Source organism: Nothobranchius furzeri, chromosome 18 (assembly GCF_043380555.1).
Source record: "Nothobranchius furzeri strain GRZ-AD chromosome 18, NfurGRZ-RIMD1, whole genome shotgun sequence".
Taxonomy (NCBI): domain Eukaryota; kingdom Metazoa; phylum Chordata; class Actinopteri; order Cyprinodontiformes; family Nothobranchiidae; genus Nothobranchius; species Nothobranchius furzeri.
Window position 1 is genome coordinate 32,387,560 of NC_091758.1, and position 21,191 is coordinate 32,408,750.

Below are 21,191 nucleotides of genomic sequence, written 5' to 3' on the forward strand. Positions count from 1 at the left end.
TTAGAAAATCAGAATTTAATCTGTACAAAATAAGTTAAAAAAGCGTGTTTTCATCATAGCTTTTGAAGTGACGCTCCTTTCGGGTGGTTCTTTCCCACGCAGAGCAGCTCAGTGGGCTGGAACTAGAAGCTTCTCCAAACCGGAAGAACACAACCAGCGAGAGGGTGAGAAAAATTACTGCAGCTTCATCTGTATTTATTTGTTTATGCACGATCCAATCTCTTACTGATATTTCAAAACGTCATTGAAGATTCACACCTAAAACCCAAAAGAAGGACGGAATTACGTTTGGATCGAACAGTTGATTTTCAATAAAACTGCAGAGTTTAGCGCCACATTTATTTAAACCTCATTTGCTCAATAAACATAACTATAACACCTAAAGTTATTATTCTATTTATGTGAATTACAAAGCCAGTTTATTGGTATTTTTGCAGATACGTATGCGTCATTGTTTATTTTCCACAAGGTGTCGCTGTTTTTGTTTTTATAAACATTTAGTTACAAGAATCTTCAATAAAGTACAATTTATAAACGAAAACAGGCATAATTCGTATGCATTAGGTTGCACAATGTACTTAATATGCATTGATAATGTTTTTTACTGTCGTTGTAAAAAAATCTTATCATCAAAGCTAATAATAATAATATTAATCTACTTATTAAAATACATATATACATGTAAATGTTTGCCCGAGTTCGATTCAGAGTGTGTATTTTTTCCGTATTAATTGGGTTAATAAATAAGCAGGGGTTTGTAGGTATTGTTTTTCATTATGTTACTAAACTGTAAAACAAATACTTGTATAGAGGGCTCAAGTACAAAAAACAGCAGTGACAAAGTATTGCACAGTGTTTATTTTAAAGTGTATAAAACTAATTTTATCAGCATCCATAAACAAAACACGAAAAGAATGTCTGTGGTTTAAAAATAAACTTTCTGAAAGTTTCCCCACCCTGTAAAAGTTGATTTACTGTGGAGGTTGTTTAGTTTTGCTGCACCTTGAAGATTGCAGTCATGACTGATGACAAAGCAAAGACATGCAACTGCTGACTCACGTGGAAGTGAAGTAATCTGCACCCTGGAGTAAATGCATCGTGATGGGTTCCAGCTTTTTCGACTAATGCATGGAGCAAAAGAGAAATCAATAGTTACTCATCTGCATAGAGTCTGAGTGTCCTCAGGTTTGCAGTGAATGATGGGGTTGAGAGGGAAAAAAAGAACAAAAAGAATCAAAACAAACGTGTTTTATTAGCCATAATTATAGTGTAGGAGTAACACCTGTGCAATGTTCTCAGTGGCGGTTTTACCATTAGGCATAGGTCGGCGGCCGCCTGGGGCCCCCTTGTGTTGGGGGGGGCCCCCTAGCCCTGACCGCCGGCACCCCTCTGTTAATGCCACAATATTCAACCTGTCGCCACCGACGGGATTGGACATGCACACTTATCATTACCATAATTCCTGAACCGTTCAAGATATCATTAAAATTCCAAAAGTGCTGAAATGATTAAAAATGGGGGGTTTTGTGCATATACAATACATTACGGTAGCCACCGGGATTTCCTGTCTTGAGCGCAACGAATCACAACACAGATTCAGAGACATGCTGAGTTTGTCATCCAAAATGCTCTGTTTTATTACTTTTGAATGGCTGGTCAGATTAAAAAAATTTCAACGGTTCCTAAAATAAAAGCAGCTTTCCAACGATCTATAGCATGAAGCAATCGGAGTTATGGAAAATATCGCTACGAGGGGACATCCTGCTGTACAGCCTGATTGTAATGGAGCGCAGCGCCGCGGTGAAAGCGGATAACGGAACAGGGAAGCTAATTAGCATGAAAACCAGCATGAAATTATGGAAACGCCTCAGAGAAAATCAACACGATCTATTAGGTGTCCCAGAAGGCTTATATCTGAAGACAGTGACTACGAAGAAGGACAGATCTCCAGTGAACCAGGATATGAATGTTTGTTCAGTCATTATTTTTTATTTTTTTATTTGAACAACCCTCAACTATTTGCTAATTGTAAGATTCAGCTTAATTCCAGCATTATTTACCTTTCACCATAAATAATTATTTTTGCTAAAACAAAAGTTTTTGGTATAGCAGTGCACGGTGTGCCAGAGAAGCACCCCATGGCAGTGTGAGGCACGCAAAGTGGGACTCTGCCTGCAGCTGGAGAGGAACTGCTTCAAGGTCTACCACATCAAATAAAAACATCTGAAAGTTTACAAAAATAAATGGTCTTAGAACTGCTAAAAAAGATACCAAGGTTCACAGTTTTTTAGGATTAGATGCATTACAGTTCAAAGTTTAAATTGTTCATCCCAAATTGTTTGCCCAAGTCATTTTGAAGTTCCTGTTCAGTAATAAATGTAAAAAATTTTAATGCGTTTTTTTGCTTTTTTCACTTTTAAGCTGATTTTTTTAAAGGCTTTAATAGAAATAAATTCTAAATACAAATCATGCACTAAAAGCTGAGGTTGTTCTGAAAGAAGAAGAGTTACACACACTTTGCACTTTGTATTACAATTTTACAGCCATAAGGCGCCAGTGCTCGGCAGCCTCGCCTCTGTCAGTGCGCCCCAGGGCAGCTGTGGCTACATTGTAGCTCATCCCCACCAGTGTGTGTGAATGGGTGAATGACTGATTGTGTTGTAAAGCGCCTTGGGGGGTTCCAGGACTCTAGAAGGCGCTATATCAAATACAGGCCATTTACCATTTATAAGATAAAAAAATACCAGGCGGCCCTGTTATAATTGCACAAACAGGAAGTGATTGGTAGTCATTCCACTCCAATCCAGTTGGTGGCAGTAATGCACCAAATTGTTGTTTGCCAAGTGCCATAAGACCACAAATAAGAATAAGAAGAGAGGCGGGAGCGTTCGTAACAAACTCAAAGCGATAGTCAAAACATTTAGCATGAAATTGAGTTATAGTGGCTCCAATAAGAGAAAGAAGCAGCTTGCTTTAAAAAAAACTTTTATTTTCACTTCTGAAAGTGACGTCGTTTTTCGATGTAAACATCAAAGGAAGCAGAAAAGGAAAGAAAATGGAAATTGTTTAAAGGGAGGAAAGCATGGACCAAAATGGAAAATAAATACATTTACATATCAAAGGCAAAAGCACAGGAGCCCTGACAGGAAAAACAAAGCAGAGCAAATATTGAACATGCTCAAAGGGAGGGAAATACAGGAAAAAAGAGGAGGACTAATAAAAAGGGAAAATAACTCATGTCAGAAGAGGGGAGAGTTTTGCAAATCCAATTAAAGGTAAGATTGTCAAAAATTTAATGTAAGGGGCCCCATGTCTGTGTTCGCCTTGGGCCCCCAAATTGCTAAATCCACCACTGAATGTTCTTTACTGTAAAACTGGGTTTTGTTACATCACAGCCGAAATGTCAGCAGCTAAAAATATTCAACAATGTATTTAAAAACAAAAAAGAAGTGACAGACAAGTCACAAGCTGGTGTTTCACTTCTGCTTATGACAACTTTGTAACAAACAGCTGAAGTTTGTTTCCACCACAGACAGACTCTATGATGAGATGCACATGTGTGAATGAATGCTGTTTTGTTTTTGTTTCAGGGGATGGAGATAGACTGCCAGCCTGAGGAGTCCATAAGCTCCACGTTTGATGAGGACTCTGTTGAGCTCGGTGACATCAAGGACATGAGGTTGGAGGCGGAAGCTGTGGTCAACGACGTTCTCTTCGCGGTGACTGAAATGCACGTGTCGCAAAATCTCAGCAACGCACCGGACGTGGCGTACATCAACGTGCAGACGAGAGAGGAAAATTATTACTGTCTGGAGCTCACGGAGGCCGGACTCAGGGTAGGCGGAGCTCACCATGAGGTGGGCGTGAATGGAGTTTTAAAACGTGCAAAGTGTAACTTAAAGGTCCAATCTGTAAGAATTCTACAGTGCAGCTCCCTTCCCACAGCTCCGGAGCATTTCAGACATGAAACGACAACAAACCCTGGTCCTCGAGGGCCGCTATCCTGTATGTTTTAGTTGTTTCCCTGCTCTAAAACTCCTGATTAAGTGGCTGTATCACCTGTTCACCGGCTCATCAAGCTCTGCAGAATCCTGTTAACCACCTGCTGATTAAAATCAGGTGTGTCAAAGCAGGGAAACAACTAAAACATCCAGGGCAGCGGCCCTTGAGGATCAGGATCCCTGCCTCTGGTGTAAAGCATCCAGTAAATTTCAAAATAAAGACGATTGCAGGATTCCGATTCCCTAAATATGTAAACATTACATCCTTAACTCACAAAGAAGGGGGAGGGAGTGGCTGAGGACAGACTATTGTTTTGATTCGTGGACTGCAGTACCCAAATTTGACCACAAGATGTTATTCTTACATCGTTTAATTTGAATTTCTCCTTAAACAGGTGGTGGGTTATGCTTTCGATCAAGTGGACGAGGACTTGGACACCCAGTATCACGAGACCGTCTACTCTCTTCTGGACAAGCTTAGTCCGGGCTACAGGGAAGCATTCGGGAATGCTCTGCTGCAGCGGCTGGAAATGCTGAAGCAAAACGGAAAGTGAAGAAGACCCGGACGAGTTTGGAAACCGTCCAACTGCCAGTCAGGGCGCCGCTGCCCCATCAGCCTGGCCTCGTTCTGAGTTTCATAACATCGAATAACTTCATGTTAGTTACTTAGTTTTAGGGTCTGCTTCGGATTGGCTGTTTGGGATCTGTTGCAACATTGTGCTGTTGACTTTTCTGTGGAAAAACCTTCCATTTCATACACGTTACAACTCTGTGACTGTAATCGTTTGAGAGATTCGCTTCTTTTTTGCTCATCAGAACGATGAGTTTGATGTTTGACGTTCCTCCTCCTCTTGTCAACTGCTGCTGCTCGCAGACATCAGATATCAGCTCAGATGTAGTTTATATTCAGCAGGAGTCTCTGGAAAAGACCTGAAGTTCTACTTATAAACTAAACCATGCCTTAATGACCAAGTTGTATTGTTGAAAATACTAAAATTAGTTAAACTTTTATTTTTGATGGTGGATTTGCTTTGAGGTTTGATAAAGTCTTATGAAGGGTTAGATGATGTTGCACGATAGATCGACTTGGCTGACGCTCGTCATGCTAATGCAGATGTTACCTTTTTTGACACTGCACGGTGCATTTAATCTTTAGCTTGCAGTTTAAGCTGTAAAAGTGAAAATTTGTTGTTTAGAATTAATTTTCTTCTTTTAAAATGGAATAATCATTTGGAACTATTTTAATTATTTTTTAAATTGTCGTCATAATATTTTTTTGTTGGTGTTTTGAAAAAATATTTTTAAAAATGTTACTTTTCTGCATTACTACTGCTCTGTGTTGCTGGTTTCTGCTGACAACTAATAAAAACTAAGAAGTTGCCCAGTCGTGTGGTGTGTCATATGACTTAGAGACGGGGAAAGGTTCAAAGTGGAAGTTTGTTTCTGTTGAACTCTTTTATTTTCACTTTACAGCAGGACTGGTTTTACCCCACATGTGTTTCATTTGAGCTTTGTTCATCTTAAATCTTAAACACTTAGCACTGATGCCTCTTTTCTTTTGCTGATTATCTCAAGTTTCATGTCCTCAAACTGGTTTTGCAGTGGCGTAGAAACAAATAGTTTTATGTGAGGAATCCAACCAGCGGAACAGGTCCGACGGTGTCAGAAAACTTCTGCAGAGGCTTTAAAAACATAAAAACCTGCATTTTCACAGCAATTTTCTGCCGTGCTGACATAACTTAAAAAATCGGAATTTTTTTTAAAGTCTTTGCTTTCTGTATGCTCTAAGAAATAGTTTATGAAAACAACTTTATATGCCATTTTTATGAGTTTTGAAGTCAAAAACAAACATTTTCTCATGTAAAAACATTCAATGATAAATTACATTATTGATCTTTAAACTATTTGTATAAAATAACAGTTACATTATTTCTTTAACATATTCAGAATTTAAAATTCCCCATCTTAAAGTAAATAATGCTTCCTCAAGTTTATTCAAATCAATTATAGTCTTAAGAAGCAAAATTTGGTTTTAAAGTAACTAAATCTGCTTTGGTCATTTGAGAAATATCTCTCAGACTATTCTGGTACAATTTATGAACCCATGTTTATCAGTGGTCCATGACCTGAAGCAGCCCCACACCATCACACTACCACCACCATGCTTGACTGGTGCTGTAATCTTATGCTGGGGTTTTACTGCTTCCACAAAGTTCCAGTTCACAGTTTCCCAAAATATTTGGAATCAAGAAGGGTTTTTGGTAAATGTGATTTTTTTTCTTGAAACCCTTTTCAATCAGAGATGTGTTGCTTTTTGAGATCGTGTATCTGACTTTTTGTTGTCAAACAGGAATTTTCTTTTCTTTTAATGTCTGACTGCAATCAGGCCAAGGTGTGGCTCAACAAACTTCACTTTTCAAATAATGTGATGAATTACACTTACCTAAAGGATTATTGGGAACACCTGTTCAACTTCTCCTTAATACAATTATCTAATCAACCAATCACATGGCAGTTGCTTCCATCATCAATTTCCCTCTGGGATTAATAAAGTATTTTTGAATTGAATTGAATTGAATTGAATGCACTAAGGGGTGTGGTCCTGATTTCCAAACTGAAGGTCAGAATGGGCAAGAATTGGTTCCAGACGAGCCGGTCTGAGTATTTCACAATCTGCTCAGTTACTGGGATTTTCACCCACACAACCATTTCTAGGGTTTACAAAGAATGGTGTGAAAAAGGAAAACATCCAGTATGCTGCAGTCCTGTGGGCGAAAATGCCTTGCTGGTGCTAGAGGTCAGAGGAGAATGGGCCGACTGATTCAAGCTGATAGAAGAGCAACTTTGACTGAAATAACCAGTCGTTACAACCGAGGAATGCAGCAAAGCATTTGTGAAGCCACAACACGCACAACCTTGAGGCGGATGGGCTACAACAGCAGAAGACCCCACCGGGTACCACTCATCCCCACTACAAATAGGAAAAAGAGGCTACAATTTGCACGAGCTCACCAAGATTGGACAGCTGAAGCCTGGAAAAATGTTGCCTGGTCTGATGAGTCTCGATTTCTGTTGAGACATTCAAATGGTAGAGTCAGAATTTGGCGTAAACACAATGAGAACATGGATCCATCATGTCTTGTTACCATTGTGCAGGCTGGTGATGGTGGTGTCATGGTGTGGGAGGCTCACTTTAGGCCCCTTAGTGCCAATTGGGCATAGTTTAAATGCCACGGTCTACCTGAGCATTGTTTCTGACCATGTCCATCCCTTCATGACCACCATGTACCCATCCTCTGATGGCTACTTCCAGCAGGATAATGCACCATGTCATAAAGCTCCAGTCATTTCAAATTGGTTTCTTGAACATGACAGAGTTCACTGTACAGCAATGATCCCCACAGTCACCAGATCTCAACTCGAGAGCATCTTTGGGATGTGGTGGAACGGGAGCTTCATGCCCTGGATGTGCATCCCACAAATCTCCATCAACTGCAGGATGCTATCCTATCAGTATGGGCCAACATGTCTTAAGGCAGTTCTGAAGGCGAAAGGGGGTCAAACACCGTATTAGTATGGTGTTCCTAATAATCCTTTAGGTGAGTGTATTTATTATTTCACCAGGGGACACAGTATTTCACACGTGACCAGGCTCATTTGGATAGTTTGCCTTTGATGAATGAAATTTGAAAACTGTTTATTTGGTGTTAACATTTGTTTGCTGATCTGAAACATTTACGTGCGAAAAGAAAGCAAATGAGCATCTGCAGTTAAATATTTGAGAAAATAAAACTTTAAATCACGTCAGTTGAATACAAGTTTGATCTGTTTTATTAGAAGTTTAGTTTCATGTCTTACAGGATCAGATTCTATAAAAGATCTCCACAAAACATTAGAAAAACGTCAAGAAAAAAAAATAACAGCGTAATGGTTTTACCCCGGACTACACAGCAGCCAGGAAGACGTTTACACTGTAGTGGAATGTGGGTTACAGGCATTCAGATAATCATTAACCTCATTTTCACAATCGCTACTTAAAAATGAAACAATCATTAGGCAGCAACAAAAAACTGCCCTCATATGATATACAGTCAGGAGTCTGGACATCACCCATCCCTGTAAAAACATGGCTGGATCAATAAAACCAGATCCTAGACTCATTGGCAAAACAGATGTTTTTAATCAATGTTTGAATCCCTTTTTAAAAGAAAAACTGGAACTTTTGTTTTGGCTCAAGAAACAATCTGAACGGGGAATTTGATGCAGAAGAGGTCACTGCTGCTCGCGTCTCTCAGTTCCCACTCCACTACCACCTTTATCTGGAAAAAGAGAACAGAGACCTTCAGCACGCTGCATAACTTCACAGGTCACAGAGAAACTAAACAGAAAAAGAGGTAGATAAAAGTAGCACTGCTTTAAAAAGCACAAACAGACCAAAACTATGTTACTTAAACCCTTTTCAGGGAAAACACAAAGCCTCAATTTTTCTGTTAAATCTCTTCTTTTCCAATGACTTTACATAAAGAAGCTTCTTTTATTCCAACTGTAACATGTTTGAGCTACAGGAATGCATAATGTCATGACAGACATGGGCAGGAGAACCACTTACTGCAGGATACTCGGCCTTCACTGATAGTGTATTCAGATAATGATAAGTGTTGTCCTTCTGGATTGGACACTGGATTCCACACTTGCACCCATCGTCCTCAGGAATGGGGAAAGGAAGAGGGACGCCAGCAACAATGCCGTGAACTACAGCTGTGCTCTTGCTGGTTTCCACACCTAGAAGTTAAAATATAATAAAGCAATCAGCAAGAATATTTTAATTCACTATACCTTTGAGTGGTTTGGGAGGAAGCTGCCCAAAGAAACTAACTCACCACTGCTGAATGTCACATTGACACTGTAGGCATCTCCTTTGTGGAGCTGGCATGGCTGAGTGGGACACGGGTTAATATCAACCCCTATCACTTTACCAGAGGTAGAACCTGCAGATAAAACACAAATGTTAATGCAAGTTTTCAAAAATGTGAAAACAGATTCACTGAGATTATCAATGAAATGAACAGGGTCCTTTCTATAGAAATGTTTATTCTACTAATCATCAACAGGAATCACTAATGTCTCATCCCTGCTTGCAGATCTGATGTAATCATGGAACAAAGATGGGAATTTGAGGGACTTAAAAGCTTATTTCGATTGCAACAATTTAGTAGGTGCTCCTTTTCATTACTTTTAATGTTAAGAGATTTTTAAATACATTGGATTAAACTGAAACGAATTATTTCCAAATAGCCCACAAATTACAATAAAATGTCTGATTTCATATGGATTTATTTAAAAAAAACTAATTAAACTCACCACAGTCGAGAAATCTGACAGGTTCCGCACAGGTGAGACCGATCAAGCAGAACAATACGATGAAACCAATCCGACTGTCCATGTTTCCGACTGAGTGTGGCACTAAGAGAAGGAAAAGTTAAGTTTTAGAAGCTTGTAAAACGTTTTGTTTGATAATTCAGGATAAATTTGCTGAAAACTAACAGAGTGGCTGAAAGGTTTACCGCAACAACAGATTCTGTTCGACTCCTAGGAGCAACAATGACACAAACACGACTAACTATCGGTATAAACTGCAATAATCACATGGAAACGCTTAAATAGAAAGGTGTACCTCTTAGATTACTCTTTCCGCCTCGACAGAAACAAATATGCTGATATTTCATCACATCACGCGATTAAAGTCACGCCTTTTCTTCTTCTACTTTTTCCGGTTTGTGGTTTGGTTTTTAGAAGGGTCTGCAAAATCACATTACTGCCATCTAGCGGATTTATCAGATATTACCAATTAATTATTTTTTTCACATGCAAATACCACAAACAATGGTAAATTTAACATTTCTGAACACACACACTGTATGAAAATAAACGTTAATCTCGTTAGATTTCACTAATTTAGTCACATTCATCTTAAATTTTCATTTTTAGGTTCTCCATACATCAAAATGATGTCCAGAAAGTTGCCGTTATAGTTTCAATTTTATGTTTTCCACAGTTTTATATCTAAGGTTTTACTTTCATAAAACATTCATATTTTGTTAGATATTTGTATTTATTTATTTCTATTTTCAAAATAAAAGCTAAAATTTCAAATTATACGTCAGGCATTTAAACGCACCTTTTCGGAAATAGGGCAGTCTAACGAAAATATGTTTGATTGACACACGTTTAAACGAATCAAATTGCTTCATTAGCCATAAATAGGCGTGGCTTTTTAAAGTCAGGATTTTCAGCCAACCAGCGCGTGATTTCGGGCTGAGGAGAAAGGGGCGGATTTTTGTTTTGGTAGAGGTCTGTTGCTACAGCTGCAATGATAACTGCGTGTAGGTCAAAATTATTAGGCCTTGTGAGGTAATGTCGTTTATTTTCATCTTTTAACCTTAAATATGTTTTTATTTCAACAAACATTTATCTGTAAATTACCTGTTTTGTTATTTTTTACCCTGACACTGGATAGGCTAACAACAGTTAGCTGTTATGCTAAAATTGCAAGTCTTTATGTGAGCAAATCTCTGTGTTTCTCAGGACATATACTCTTCTGACCAGGCACAATGTGAGCGAACAGTTCCACCGGCTTCCTCAAAACTCCCAAGTCTGTTTTAAATCGGGTCTTCGGTGCTTTAGTACCCCCTCCGTCCAGGAGAAGTCCGGTGGTTCGAGTCTTGAGGACAAAATCCATCTCACCGAGTCATGCGTGAAGGTTAGTAGCTGCTCAAAGAGTTCTGAGAAGTTTTATTTTCGTAATCGTATTGTTGCTAACTTTGTTATAATCTTTTAAAGTAAGCATAGGCCACATTTCTCCAGATTATCTGAAGGCATGCGCCATATTTTTGGACAAAAAATGAGTGCAAAAACGTATAAAGTGATCATAAACCTCATTAATCCTCCCCTAATTCAGCCTGAATGAATATACATCCATCCATTTTCATCCGCTTATGTGGAGTCGGGTCGCGGGGACAGTAGCCTAAGGCGAGAGGCCGAGACTTCCCTCTCCCCATCCACTTGGGCCAGCTCTTCCGGGGGAATCCCAAGGTGTTCTCTGGCCAGGTGAGAGACATAGTCCCTCCACCGTGTCCTGGGTCTACCTTTAGGTCTCCTCCCGATTGGACGTGCTCGGAAAACCTCACCAGGGAGGCTTCCAGGAGGCATCCTGACCAGATGCCCGAGCCACCTCAACTGGCTCCTCTCGATGTGGAGGAGCAGCGGGTCTACTCCGAGCCCCTCCCAAATGACCGAGCTTCTCATCGTGTCTCTAAGGGAGAGCCCAGCCACTCTTCGGAGAAAACTAATTTCGGCCGCTTTTATCCACGATCTCGTTCTTTCGGTCACTACCCAAAGCTCATGACCATAGGTGAGGGTAGGAACGTAGATCGGCCGGTAAATCGAGAGCTTCGCCTTCTGACTCAGCTCTCTCTTCACCACGACAGACCGGTACAACGCCCGCATCACTGCAGACGCAGCACCAATCCGCCTATCGATCTCACGCTCCAGTTTTCCCTCACTCGTGAACAAGACCCCGAGATACTTAAACTCCTCCACTTGGGGCAGGACCTCATCCCTGACCCGGAGAAGGCATTCTACCCTTTTCCGAATCAAGACCATGGTCTCAGATTTAGAGGAGCTGATTCACATCCCAGCTGCTTCACACTCGGCTGCGAACCACTCCAGCGAAAGCTGAAGATCACGTTCTGATGAAGCCAACAGGACCACATCATCTGCAAGAAGCAGAGACCTGATCCTCAGGCCACCAAAACGGATGCCCTCCACACCTTGGCTGCACCTAGAAATCCTGTCCATAAAGGTTATGAACAGAATCGGTGACAAAGGGCAGCCTTGGCAGAGTCCAACTCTCACTGGGAACGAGCCCGACTTACTGCCCGCAATGCGGACCAAGCTCTGACACCGGTCTTACAGGGACCCAACAGTCCGTATCAGAGGGCCTGGTACCCCATACTCCTGGAGTACCCCCCTCAGGGCCCCCCGAGGGACGCGGTCAAAAGCCTTCTTCAAATCCACAAAACACATGTAGACTGGTTGGGCAAGTTCCCACGCACCCTCCAGGATCCCCCTAAGGGTATAGAGCTGGTCCAGTGTTCCACAGCCAGGACGAAAACCACATTGCTCCTCCTGAATCTGAGGTTCAACAATCCGATGGACCCTCCTCTCCAGAACCCCTGAATAGATCTTACCAGGAAGGCTCAGGAGTGTGATCCCCCTGTAGTTGGAACACAACCTGCGGTCCCCCTTTTTAAATAAGGGAACCACCACCCCGGCCTGCCAGTCCAGTGGGACTGCCCCCGATATCCACGCGATATTGCAGAGCCACGTCAGCCAACACAGCCCCACAACATCCAGAGCCTTAAGGAACTCCGGGCGGATCTCATCCACCCCTGGAGCCTTGCCACAGAGGAGCTTTTTAACCACCTCAGTGACCTCAGCACCAGAGATTTGAGAGACCAACCCAAAGTCCCCAGACTCTGCTTCCTCACTGGAAGACGTGTCGGTGAGATTGAGGAGGTCTTTGAAGTATTCTGCCCACCAATCCACAACGTCCTGAGTAGAGGTCAGCAGCACACCGTCCCCACTATAGATAGTGTTGGTAGCACACTGCCATGGGTGACCCTACCAGAGGCAGAAAGCCTCAGACAACTTAGCTCCTAGGATCATTGAGACATTCAAACCACTCCACCACGGTAAGGTGGCAGCCCAGGGAGAGGGATAAATATTTATCCTATAACTGAATAATAAGGGTATTTTTAAAGCAAGACAAAATCGGCGGTGGTTTGACTACTCTGTGCAAATATACACAGACATCTACTTAGTTATTGGTCAGTGGGATGAGGCAAAAATGAGGGGCTTCTCTTTGCTGGATTAACACCACATCATCTCTCATGTTCATTCAATCCAGAGATTATCAGAAATCATGGCAAAAGGTGAATACCTGAGAATCCATGTGGAGGGAGGCGGCTGCTCTGGATTTCAGTACAAGTTCTCTGTAGATAGTACCAAGAAAGATGATGACAGGTAAACTCACCACAAATCCAGCCCTCAAAGTCTTATTTTCCCCATTATGTTCACGTGTCCTGATGTCTACCAATCTACCTTCTCTCTCTGCTTCCAGAGTGTTCGAGGAGGGAGGAGTGGGTGTTATTGTTGACCAGGAAAGTCTGGAGTTTTTGAAGGGAGCCACCGTTGACTTCACTCAGGAGCTGATCCGTTCCACCTTCCAAGTGTTGAAGAACCCTCAGGCTGATCATGGCTGCTCCTGTGGCAGCTCTTTTTCTATGAAACTATGATCCTCGTGTTATTACTTTCACCAAATCATTTATGATACATATACATACAAATAATCATCAAATATTAAGACATTTTAAGTCATTTCCATTGATAAGATGCATAAATTAAATGTTTTTATGCCTGTTAAAGAAACTAAATCAGGTCATTCAGATTTTTATCAGTTTTGGTTTCATTGCTTCCTTCAGATGTGTTTGAAAGAGGTGGTCAGATCAAAGAGCAGTCATAATTGTGAAGGTTTTACAGCACTACAGTAAAGAAATGTTAGCTTTTGTGGGAAAAATGTTTGTGTTTTTGCCAAAAGGACCTCATCAACTCACCATAATTCATGTAGAATTAGATATTCCAACCAAAGGTTCCTTTCTGTTTTCAACCTTCACCTGAAAGCATGTTATTATGCCATAAAGTTGTATTTCAGGCAGGCATACGAGCCACTTTGTGTCAAAATAAATAACCGAATGTGACCAAAACCCAATTTTAGCTGCAGTTTGACACTTAAGCAAAGATTTTTCATTTCTTTGACTCCAATAGTTTTGCAGTCAACATTCTGGTGGAAAAACAAATAGCTGTGAAGATTGAAGAGTTATTTATTTGTTAAATATTGTAGTCGTGTTTAAAAGGAAATGTTCACATTTTTAGGATCTGATGGCTAAAATGTAGAAGCACAAGACAGTAAAACATACAAGAAGGTCCAGTTTGCCACCAAATAATTAGATGTTTACGCCATAAACTAGTCACTCTGAAATCTGCTAAATATTCATCTGACTGCTTGTTGTGTGAGTGAAAATGTGTAGAATAATTAGATTTGTTCCAGCTAAATAAAAGCTCAGTTGAAGAGTTTGCATGTTTAATTTTTAGAGTTTTCTGTATTTGTAAAATATGTAAATATTTTAAAACTGCAGCATGAATGCAAAGCTGTAATTTATGTTGTTTCATCCTGAATAAAATTAATTTAGGACTCCCATCACTCAGGTTTTTAAAGCTTGTTTATTTTTTTATTAAAGTGGAGTTTAAGAAACACTTCACAAAAATATACAAAAAGAATATCTACAAATGATATGTACACTGATAAAAGGTAAATCAAAATATGCAGCAACATTTGTTTAGTAGTTAGTTTTAAATACAAGGAAATAGTTTTGCACTTTTTATATTCGACTCTGATAAACATTCCTTTTGCAATATATCCGATCACACGTAACATTACTGTTGATAAAAGTCACACTGCTCATGACAACGCAACAACAGTATAGCAGCACACGAAAAAGTGGTGGAAAGAATCGCAACAGTGCATTGAGAGATCAGTGTATAGCAGTAATTATTATATATATATATATATATATATATATATATATATATTTTTTTTTTTTTTTTTTTTTTTTTTTTTGAGGAATTAGGTTTTGGACAGATTGTCTTCCAGTAAGCCATGCACATTGCACACTCATTATCCACAAAAGATCCTATATGCAAACGTTATGAGGGGAACGCCGCCGAGGGACATCCGAGGTCAACCGGTCAATCACAACAACAACACACCACAGTAAACAAACCAGCGGGGCAACACAGTGACCAGGTCAGGTGAACAGTGCATAGTATGCTTTGGCATGCTGACATCCAGAACATAACAGTGGATGTTACATTCAGGAGGAAGGCCACAGGATTTGGAATTACCAGTAAAAATAGAACAAATGACCACAATAATCCCAAAAGAAACCAAAAAAGAACCCTCACAGACACTTGGATTAAGGCTAATTCAGTACGCTACGTGTTTGTTTTTAAATGGCATTGTCAGTAAAATCATTTATAGGCCTGACCAGTGGCAAAATGTACACAGATAAGCTCATTTTTAAAAATAACTCACCACTTAATGATATGCACACATTAGGTTTTTTATATATATAGTTATATAATGTCACAGATTCCACCTGCTTTCATAATCAGGACTGAGATGAAAATGAGTTCTGCACATATGCATGCACCAGAGTTTGAGGCAGTAAGTCGAATCGCCACTTTCGCTCATTATCAAGCTGCCATGTCTTTCCTCCTCCCAAGTTTTTTCCATTTTTTGTTCATGGAGTCGTGCCAGGAGATGCAAACGCTCCGTCTGAGGCAGGGCGGTGGTCCGTGTGGGATTCTTTAATGCGGGGTATGGACGCACCTCCACACAAAGAGGCTAGGGACGACATAAAAGGATGCATCATTTACTACAGCAGCGATTGTATTGCTGGAAACTTCATTGGTACCTTCTGTCATCTCCACCAGCGCTGACAACAAAATGATCTCCGTTTGTGAAGCGTACGTTGGTCAAATGAGCAGAATGGCCCAGGAAGCGCTTGTGTTTGGCCTGAAGACGGAGAAAAGTCACCTCATTTAGGCTGGATTCTGCTTTATTTTTATTGTCATTCTACAACAATAAGAGCTAATCTAAGAGCCGACGTATTAAACAAGCCAGGAAATTATGAAGGCATGCTAAAATATGCTTTACATGCTTTGAAAATACATTTTTTAGCATAGTTTTTCTCCGTTTTTAAAATGTATTCCATAAATCTCAGGGGAAAACAATGAATCTTCTGTGCTTGAACTCGGAGTCGGTTTCCATGGCAACTGACTATATAAACCTGTTTGCCTGAAGAGTCTCTGTCTGACTTCTCGTTGCTGCAGCGCCTGAAGCAGCTCGTGTCGAAACACGTGACTTAAGATGGGAATAAAATATGGCAATAAATCATTTTAATTTAAAGTAATAATGTTCAACTTCCCATTCAAACTTCTCATTATGTCTTCGATTGTATTTGTTCTAGCAGTGCATGCCTTAATAACATATAGGGACTAGAATGGGCTCTACCAGACAGTTAAAGGGTTAATACATTATCATCATATTATCAGACAAATCAACGCAAACGTGAAAAACAGGAAAGCTGTACTCACAAACTTCTCCGGACAGGGAAAGTCAAACAGCTTTACCATTCCAAAATCATCTCCTGTGACTATATTAAGGCCCGAATGGGACACACAGGCACAGGTGACATCGGCTTTGTCAGCGTTACGAGACCAGATCCCCACAACCTCGTCCCCAAGGACACTGAGCACACAGACGGAGACATTTTCCTCACTTTTCAGCACATGATTAAAGTCCAAACATGTCAATCCAACCCTTGTGTCGCTCACCTTGTCCAGGAGGCCCAGGTGATCCTGTCAATTTGAGTCTGCTCTGTGATCTGCCTCCCAGATGGCACTTCGTACACGAGACGTTTATAAGCACCTGTGGATATCTGAGGCAGGGAGGATTAGAGGTGTAGTACCGGACGTGAACTGTGATGGCTCACTGCAGAGTCTGTACCTGGATGTGAGAGCTGTCCGCAGAAAAATCCATCTGCATGACGAAGCTGGGGATGTCCCTGCAGCAGTTGATGCGGTTGAGCTGCGGGCCGAGAGTCAGGTCGTAGAAGTCGACGGCACACTCGGTGGATCCGACGGCCAGGTAGCGAGAATTTGGACTGAATCTGCAACCAAAGTCGGTTGTTAGATGCCACACGAACCTGGCTACTTCCTAAATAATAAAGTAAAAAAGTCGTGGACACACCCCACTAAGGACCTCATCTATTACCTGATATCTTGTATAGGGGAACGCCGGTCCCTTTTCTTCCCCCAGATTTTGAGCGAGGTGACCATCAGTATGATGAACTCTCCGTTCTTCATGCCGATGGCCACCATGTCTCCTTCAGGGCTGTAGTTGATGGTGTGTGCTGGGTGGCCCAGGTTCACCTTATTCAGCATCTTCTGTTGTCGCCACAAGGCGCAATAACACCCTCAGTAATGAACATTTTGTTAAATAAATGACAGAAATGAGACAACTCGAGATGTTGACCTTTTCTGGGATGTCCCACAGGCGGACAGTGCCGTCCTCTGCAGCAGAAAGAAAAACATCCCTGGAGGGATGAGTCCCCAGACCCCATATAGGACCATCCATGTGACCGTTCACTAAGATGTTGCACGCTGCGTTTTTCTCTCCCACTTCTATGATCTCTGCATTCCTGGTTCCCACGAGGATTTTACCCTTTGCAACACAGAAACAAGAATATATCCGAATTTGGATGATGAAATCAGAAAGTTTTGTTTCATTCTGCAGGAAGTTACCTTCCCTCTGCACACGGAGCGGACACAGTCGATGATCTGTCCTGTTTCTAATCGAAAGGCTCTGCAGCGTTTCAGCTCCTGGTCCCAGAGCTTCAGAGCTCCTCCTTCCTTTGACCTGTGGAGAAAACAGCAGCTGATTGGCTGATCCAAATTAACAGGCAGAATTTGCAGATTTAACAGAGATGAACTCACGGTCTTTCTTTGCCCCCCGTGACGATGAGTCCGTCTCTCAGTGTGGTGTACATAGTAAACACGGGGCCAGTGTGAGCTTTGGCCACTATTCTTACCAGAATGTGTTCCTTCCACACACACACATCCCCACTTATGGTACCTGTAAATGTCAAGTTATTCTGAAAAGAAAACAAATCTGCACTAATCTAGTGGCCTAAGAGAGCAGAGCGAGCATTGCACAAACAGTTCACAGCACATAAGCAGACTGTAAGGCTTTACATCCCAGAGAATTGAACACAAAAATGGGAAAATGTGACATGAAGGTTTATTCGTTTCATAAAAGGTTAAAGCAAAGTTAGTGGTTGGGTAAACTTACAGCTCCAAATGCTACAGACAGCATGGTCTGCATGCGTGCATCCTCCAGGGAGCTCAGCACGCCTTTCTTGCTGAGCAGCGCCCGACCCGCTAACGTCCAGAAACGCACGTGTTTGATGCCCACAGACACAAAGTGTGTGTCTGAGTCGGGACGAAACTCTGCCACAAAGATTCTCTGGGTGTGACCTATCCGGCTGGCCACTTTGGCACCTGAAAACGGCCCCAAAAATAATAAAAACATAGGAATATGAAAAACGAATGAAAAAACAAGGATCTTATTTTGATTACCTTCCTGCCACTTCCAGATGGTGATGGTGTGTTCTGGGTCTAGGCCCACAGACAGCAGGAGTCTTCCTGTGGCGCTGAAACTCACAGAACAAACCCCGCCGGCGTGGAAACAACGCAGCACTGACAGCGTCTGCTTGGACATGGCGTCCCACACATGGATGGAAGGAGATGTGGCTGCAGGATAAAGGCCACAAGCAGACAATTTCTTCAAAATGACAAATTCCCTTCTATTTTAAATCTAAATAAGTTTGTATGTTGATTCATTGTAGGACAAAAACTGGCCAACAGGTGGCAGCAAAGAAACACAACACCACTTTATGTGGGTGGATAAAAACGTCTTACCTGACATGTCACCAGTATCACCTGCAAAGCGCAAATAGTCTGATCAATATGTAAAAACAACAGATAAACCGTATATATTTTGGTTATTTAGATGCATTCTGGCAGAAATTAGCTCATTATGTAGAACACACAACACCCAAGAGGTTAAACTTCTCACAAACATACCTACTTGGCCTGTTGCCACCACGTTAGGGAATTTAGGGTGTTGATTGATTGTCAGGCACAAAATGTCATCACTGTGTTCAATGTAGAAACTTTGGCAGGCTGCGAAAGCACAAACAGAATCAGAAAGACCATCTTTCCAGTTATTCAGCAACATCCCGCCATTATTACTGCGTTAAAGTCTTATTACAGGTTGTCAAGTTGAGGACGATGCCGACTGAAGCTGTGTGGTAGATGACATCCGCCCCTTCATTCAGGTAGTGTACATTGTTGCGGCAGTCATTGCCACGGTAACCAAACACCAGCTCCAGCACCAGGTCCTGTGGGAGATTTAGAAGGAGACAATGTGAGAGTCAGAAAGGTTAACTCCATGACAACGAAGATGCCTCGAGTCAGATGAGCATCATTATTCAATTGCAGCATCATCGTGGCTATCAGCTCTGCTCAGAAAGTCTTCTGCCTTCGTAAAATTCCTGGAACATAGTTAAATTCTGAGAATAAGTTACCTCAATCGGTCTTTTCTTCTTGCCAACATTGTTGGTCTGTAGCTTCTCAGGATGCGGCAACGCTCTGCTAACAGGAGGCCTGAAACAAACAGCTAGGAATGAGCTGCTGATAATAAAGCAGTCTGAGCAAAACCATTTACAGGTGGTTCAGAATGCATGTGCTTCACAGTACACTCACATCACCCACTTCTCCTGCAGCTTCACTAGCTGCCAGTTCAACTTCAGGGTTCATTTCAAGATCCTGGCTCAGGTTTTTAGGGCCTTCTGGACAAGCACCACCATGCATTGGTCCCATTGAAAGAATGGGGAATTTGCGCTGACTGCTCCGCTTATCCGGGTCCGGGTCGCGGGGGCAGCATCCCAACTACGGAGCTCCAGACCGTGCTCTCCCCGGCCACCTCCACCAGCAGGACCCCAAGGCGTTCCCGGACCAGATTGGAGATGTAACCTCTCCAACGTGTCCTGGGTCGACCCGGGGCCCTCCTGCCGGCAGGACATGCCCGAAACACCTCCCCAGGGAGGCGTCCAGAAGGCATCCTGACCAGATGCCCAAACCACCTCAACTGACTCCTTTCGATCCGGAGGAGCAGCGGGTCTACTTCGAGTACCTCCCGAATGTCCGAGCTCCTCAACCTATCTCTAAGGCTGAGCCCGGCCACCCTACGGAGGAAACTCATTTCGGCTGCTTGTATCCGCGATCTCGTTCTTTCGGTCATTACCCAAAGCTCATGACCATAGGTGAGGATTGGGACGTAGATCGACCGGTAAATTGAGAGCCTGGCTTTCTGGCTCAGCTCCCTCTTAACCACGACAGATCGGCTCAGCGTCCGCATCACTGCAGACGCTGAACCAATCCGCCTGTCGATCTCCCGATCCCTCCTGCCCTCACTTGTGAGCAAGACCCCAAGATACTTAAACTCCTCCACTTGAGGTAGGACCTTTCTCCCGACCTGGAGTTGGCAAGCCACCCTTTTCCGGTCGAGAACCATGGTCTCAGATTTGGAGGTGCTGATCCTCATCCAAGCCGCTTCACACTCGGCTGCGAACCTACCCAGCAAGAGCTGAAGGTCAGAGCTGGATGAAGCTAGAAGGACCACATCATCCGCAAAAAGCAGAGATGAGATTCTCCTGCCACCAAACTCGACACACTCCACACCACGGCTGCGCCTAGAAATTCTGTCCATAAAGGCAATGAACAGAACCGGTGACAAAGGGCAGCCCTGGCGGAGTCCAACCCTCACCGGGAACAGGTCCAACTTACTACCGGCTATGCGGACCAAACTCACGCTCCTCTGGTAAAGGGACTGAATGGCCCTTAACAGAAAGCCACCCACCCCATACTCCTGGAGCGTCCCCCACAGGGTGCCCCTGGGGACACGGTCATAAGCCTTCTCCAAATCCACAAAACACATGTGGATTGGGTGGGCAAACTCCCATGCCCCCTCCATCACCCTTGCAAGGGTATAGAGCTGGTCCACAGTTCCACGGCCAGGACGAAAACCACATTGCTCCTCCTCAATCTGAGATTCAACTATCGATCGGACCCTCCTCTCTAGTACCTTGGAGTAGACCTTTCCAGGGAGGCTGAGGAGTGTGATCCCCCTATAGTTGGAACACACCCTCAGGTCACCCTTCTTAAAGATGGGGACCACCACCCCGGTCTGCCACTCCACAGGAACTTCCCCAGATGACCACGCAATGTTGCAGAGACGTGTCAACCATGACAACCCTACAACATCCATATCCTTGAGATTAATAAAGTATTTTTGAATTGAATTGAATACCCAGGACGAATCTCATCCGCCCCCGGTGCTCTGCCGCTATGTAGTTGTTTGACTACCTCAGCAACTTCTGCCCCCGA

General features: G+C 42.5%; 4 protein-coding genes across 9 annotated transcripts in view; 2 read left to right on the forward strand and 2 right to left on the reverse strand.

Moving 5' to 3' along the window:
- The first annotated feature begins 25 nt into the window (after window positions 1-25).
- gskip (gsk3b interacting protein) lies at window positions 26-5,381 on the forward strand. Its single transcript, XM_015970155.3, has 3 exons — window positions 26-164; window positions 3,591-3,836; window positions 4,397-5,381. Exons 2-3 carry the CDS (start codon window positions 3,594-3,596, stop codon window positions 4,553-4,555), a joined length of 402 nt encoding a protein of 133 aa, XP_015825641.1. The 5' UTR covers window positions 26-164; window positions 3,591-3,593; the 3' UTR covers window positions 4,556-5,381.
- Window positions 5,382-7,809: 2,428 nt separating this feature from the next.
- Window positions 7,810-9,806, reverse strand: LOC107392385 (NPC intracellular cholesterol transporter 2). 4 transcript variants are annotated; one of them, XM_015970158.3, is made up of 6 exons: window positions 9,676-9,768; window positions 9,546-9,590; window positions 9,363-9,464; window positions 8,882-8,989; window positions 8,611-8,783; window positions 7,810-8,320 (listed from the first exon to the last, which is right to left on the reverse strand). In XM_015970158.3, the coding sequence occupies exons 3-6, from the start codon at window positions 9,442-9,444 to the stop codon at window positions 8,234-8,236; spliced, it is 450 nt and encodes a 149-aa protein (XP_015825644.3). In that variant the 5' UTR covers window positions 9,445-9,464; window positions 9,546-9,590; window positions 9,676-9,768; the 3' UTR covers window positions 7,810-8,233. The 4 variants fall into 4 exon arrangements, with proteins under 4 accessions (XP_015825644.3, XP_015825642.3, XP_015825645.3 ...); XM_015970156.3 differs by lacking the exon at window positions 9,546-9,590 and having other exon boundaries at window positions 9,676-9,806; XM_015970159.3 differs by having other exon boundaries at window positions 9,566-9,705.
- Window positions 9,807-10,293: 487 nt separating this feature from the next.
- On the forward strand, window positions 10,294-14,195 carry isca2 (iron-sulfur cluster assembly 2). Of its 2 annotated transcripts, none has more exons than XM_015970161.3 (4): window positions 10,294-10,412; window positions 10,587-10,761; window positions 12,970-13,085; window positions 13,183-14,195. In XM_015970161.3, exons 1-4 carry the CDS (start codon window positions 10,372-10,374, stop codon window positions 13,355-13,357), a joined length of 507 nt encoding a protein of 168 aa, XP_015825647.3. In that variant the 5' UTR covers window positions 10,294-10,371; the 3' UTR covers window positions 13,358-14,195. The 2 variants fall into 2 exon arrangements, with proteins under 2 accessions (XP_015825647.3, XP_015825648.3); XM_015970162.3 differs by having other exon boundaries at window positions 10,608-10,761.
- Window positions 14,196-14,673: 478 nt separating this feature from the next.
- Window positions 14,674-21,191, reverse strand: part of eml5 (EMAP like 5) — a 50,609-nt gene continuing 44,091 nt past the window's right edge. For both annotated transcript variants that reach the window (XM_015970164.3, XM_015970163.3), the window contains 15 exons: window positions 19,331-19,409; window positions 19,015-19,144; window positions 18,828-18,926; window positions 18,663-18,683; window positions 18,321-18,494; window positions 18,034-18,242; window positions 17,679-17,836; window positions 17,487-17,601; window positions 17,218-17,406; window positions 16,957-17,129; window positions 16,690-16,852; window positions 16,518-16,621; window positions 16,278-16,431; window positions 15,596-15,696; window positions 14,674-15,525 (listed from right to left, as the gene is read on the reverse strand). In XM_015970164.3, the coding sequence (XP_015825650.3) occupies window positions 15,489-15,525; window positions 15,596-15,696; window positions 16,278-16,431; window positions 16,518-16,621; window positions 16,690-16,852; window positions 16,957-17,129; window positions 17,218-17,406; window positions 17,487-17,601; window positions 17,679-17,836; window positions 18,034-18,242; window positions 18,321-18,494; window positions 18,663-18,683; window positions 18,828-18,926; window positions 19,015-19,144; window positions 19,331-19,409 (1,906 nt within the window). In that variant the 3' untranslated portion in view covers window positions 14,674-15,488. The remainder of the gene's footprint in view (window positions 15,526-15,595; window positions 15,697-16,277; window positions 16,432-16,517; window positions 16,622-16,689; window positions 16,853-16,956; window positions 17,130-17,217; window positions 17,407-17,486; window positions 17,602-17,678; window positions 17,837-18,033; window positions 18,243-18,320; window positions 18,495-18,662; window positions 18,684-18,827; window positions 18,927-19,014; window positions 19,145-19,330; window positions 19,410-21,191) is intronic.

Coding starts and splice junctions, on each gene's coding strand:
- LOC107392385 (XM_015970156.3), bottom strand. CDS start 9,727: ATGAAATATCAGCATATTTGTTTCTGTCGAGGCGGAAAGAGTAATCTA. Junction 9,465..9,675: donor CGGAAAGAGTAATCTAAGAG/GTACACCTTTCT, acceptor TCCTTCTCTTAG/TGCCACACTCAGTCGGAAAC. Junction 8,321..8,610: donor TGAAGGCCGAGTATCCTGCA/GTAAGTGGTTCT, acceptor CTCTTTTTCCAG/ATAAAGGTGGTAGTGGAGTG.
- gskip (XM_015970155.3), top strand. CDS start 3,594: ATGGAGATAGACTGCCAGCCTGAGGAGTCCATAAGCTCCACGTTTGAT. Junction 3,837..4,396: donor TCACGGAGGCCGGACTCAGG/GTAGGCGGAGCT, acceptor CTCCTTAAACAG/GTGGTGGGTTATGCTTTCGA.
- isca2 (XM_015970161.3), top strand. CDS start 10,372: ATGATAACTGCGTGTAGGTCAAAATTATTAGGCCTTGTGAG. Junction 10,762..12,969: donor TCACCGAGTCATGCGTGAAG/GTTAGTAGCTGC, acceptor CATTCAATCCAG/AGATTATCAGAAATCATGGC. Junction 13,086..13,182: donor ACCAAGAAAGATGATGACAG/GTAAACTCACCA, acceptor CTCTGCTTCCAG/AGTGTTCGAGGAGGGAGGAG.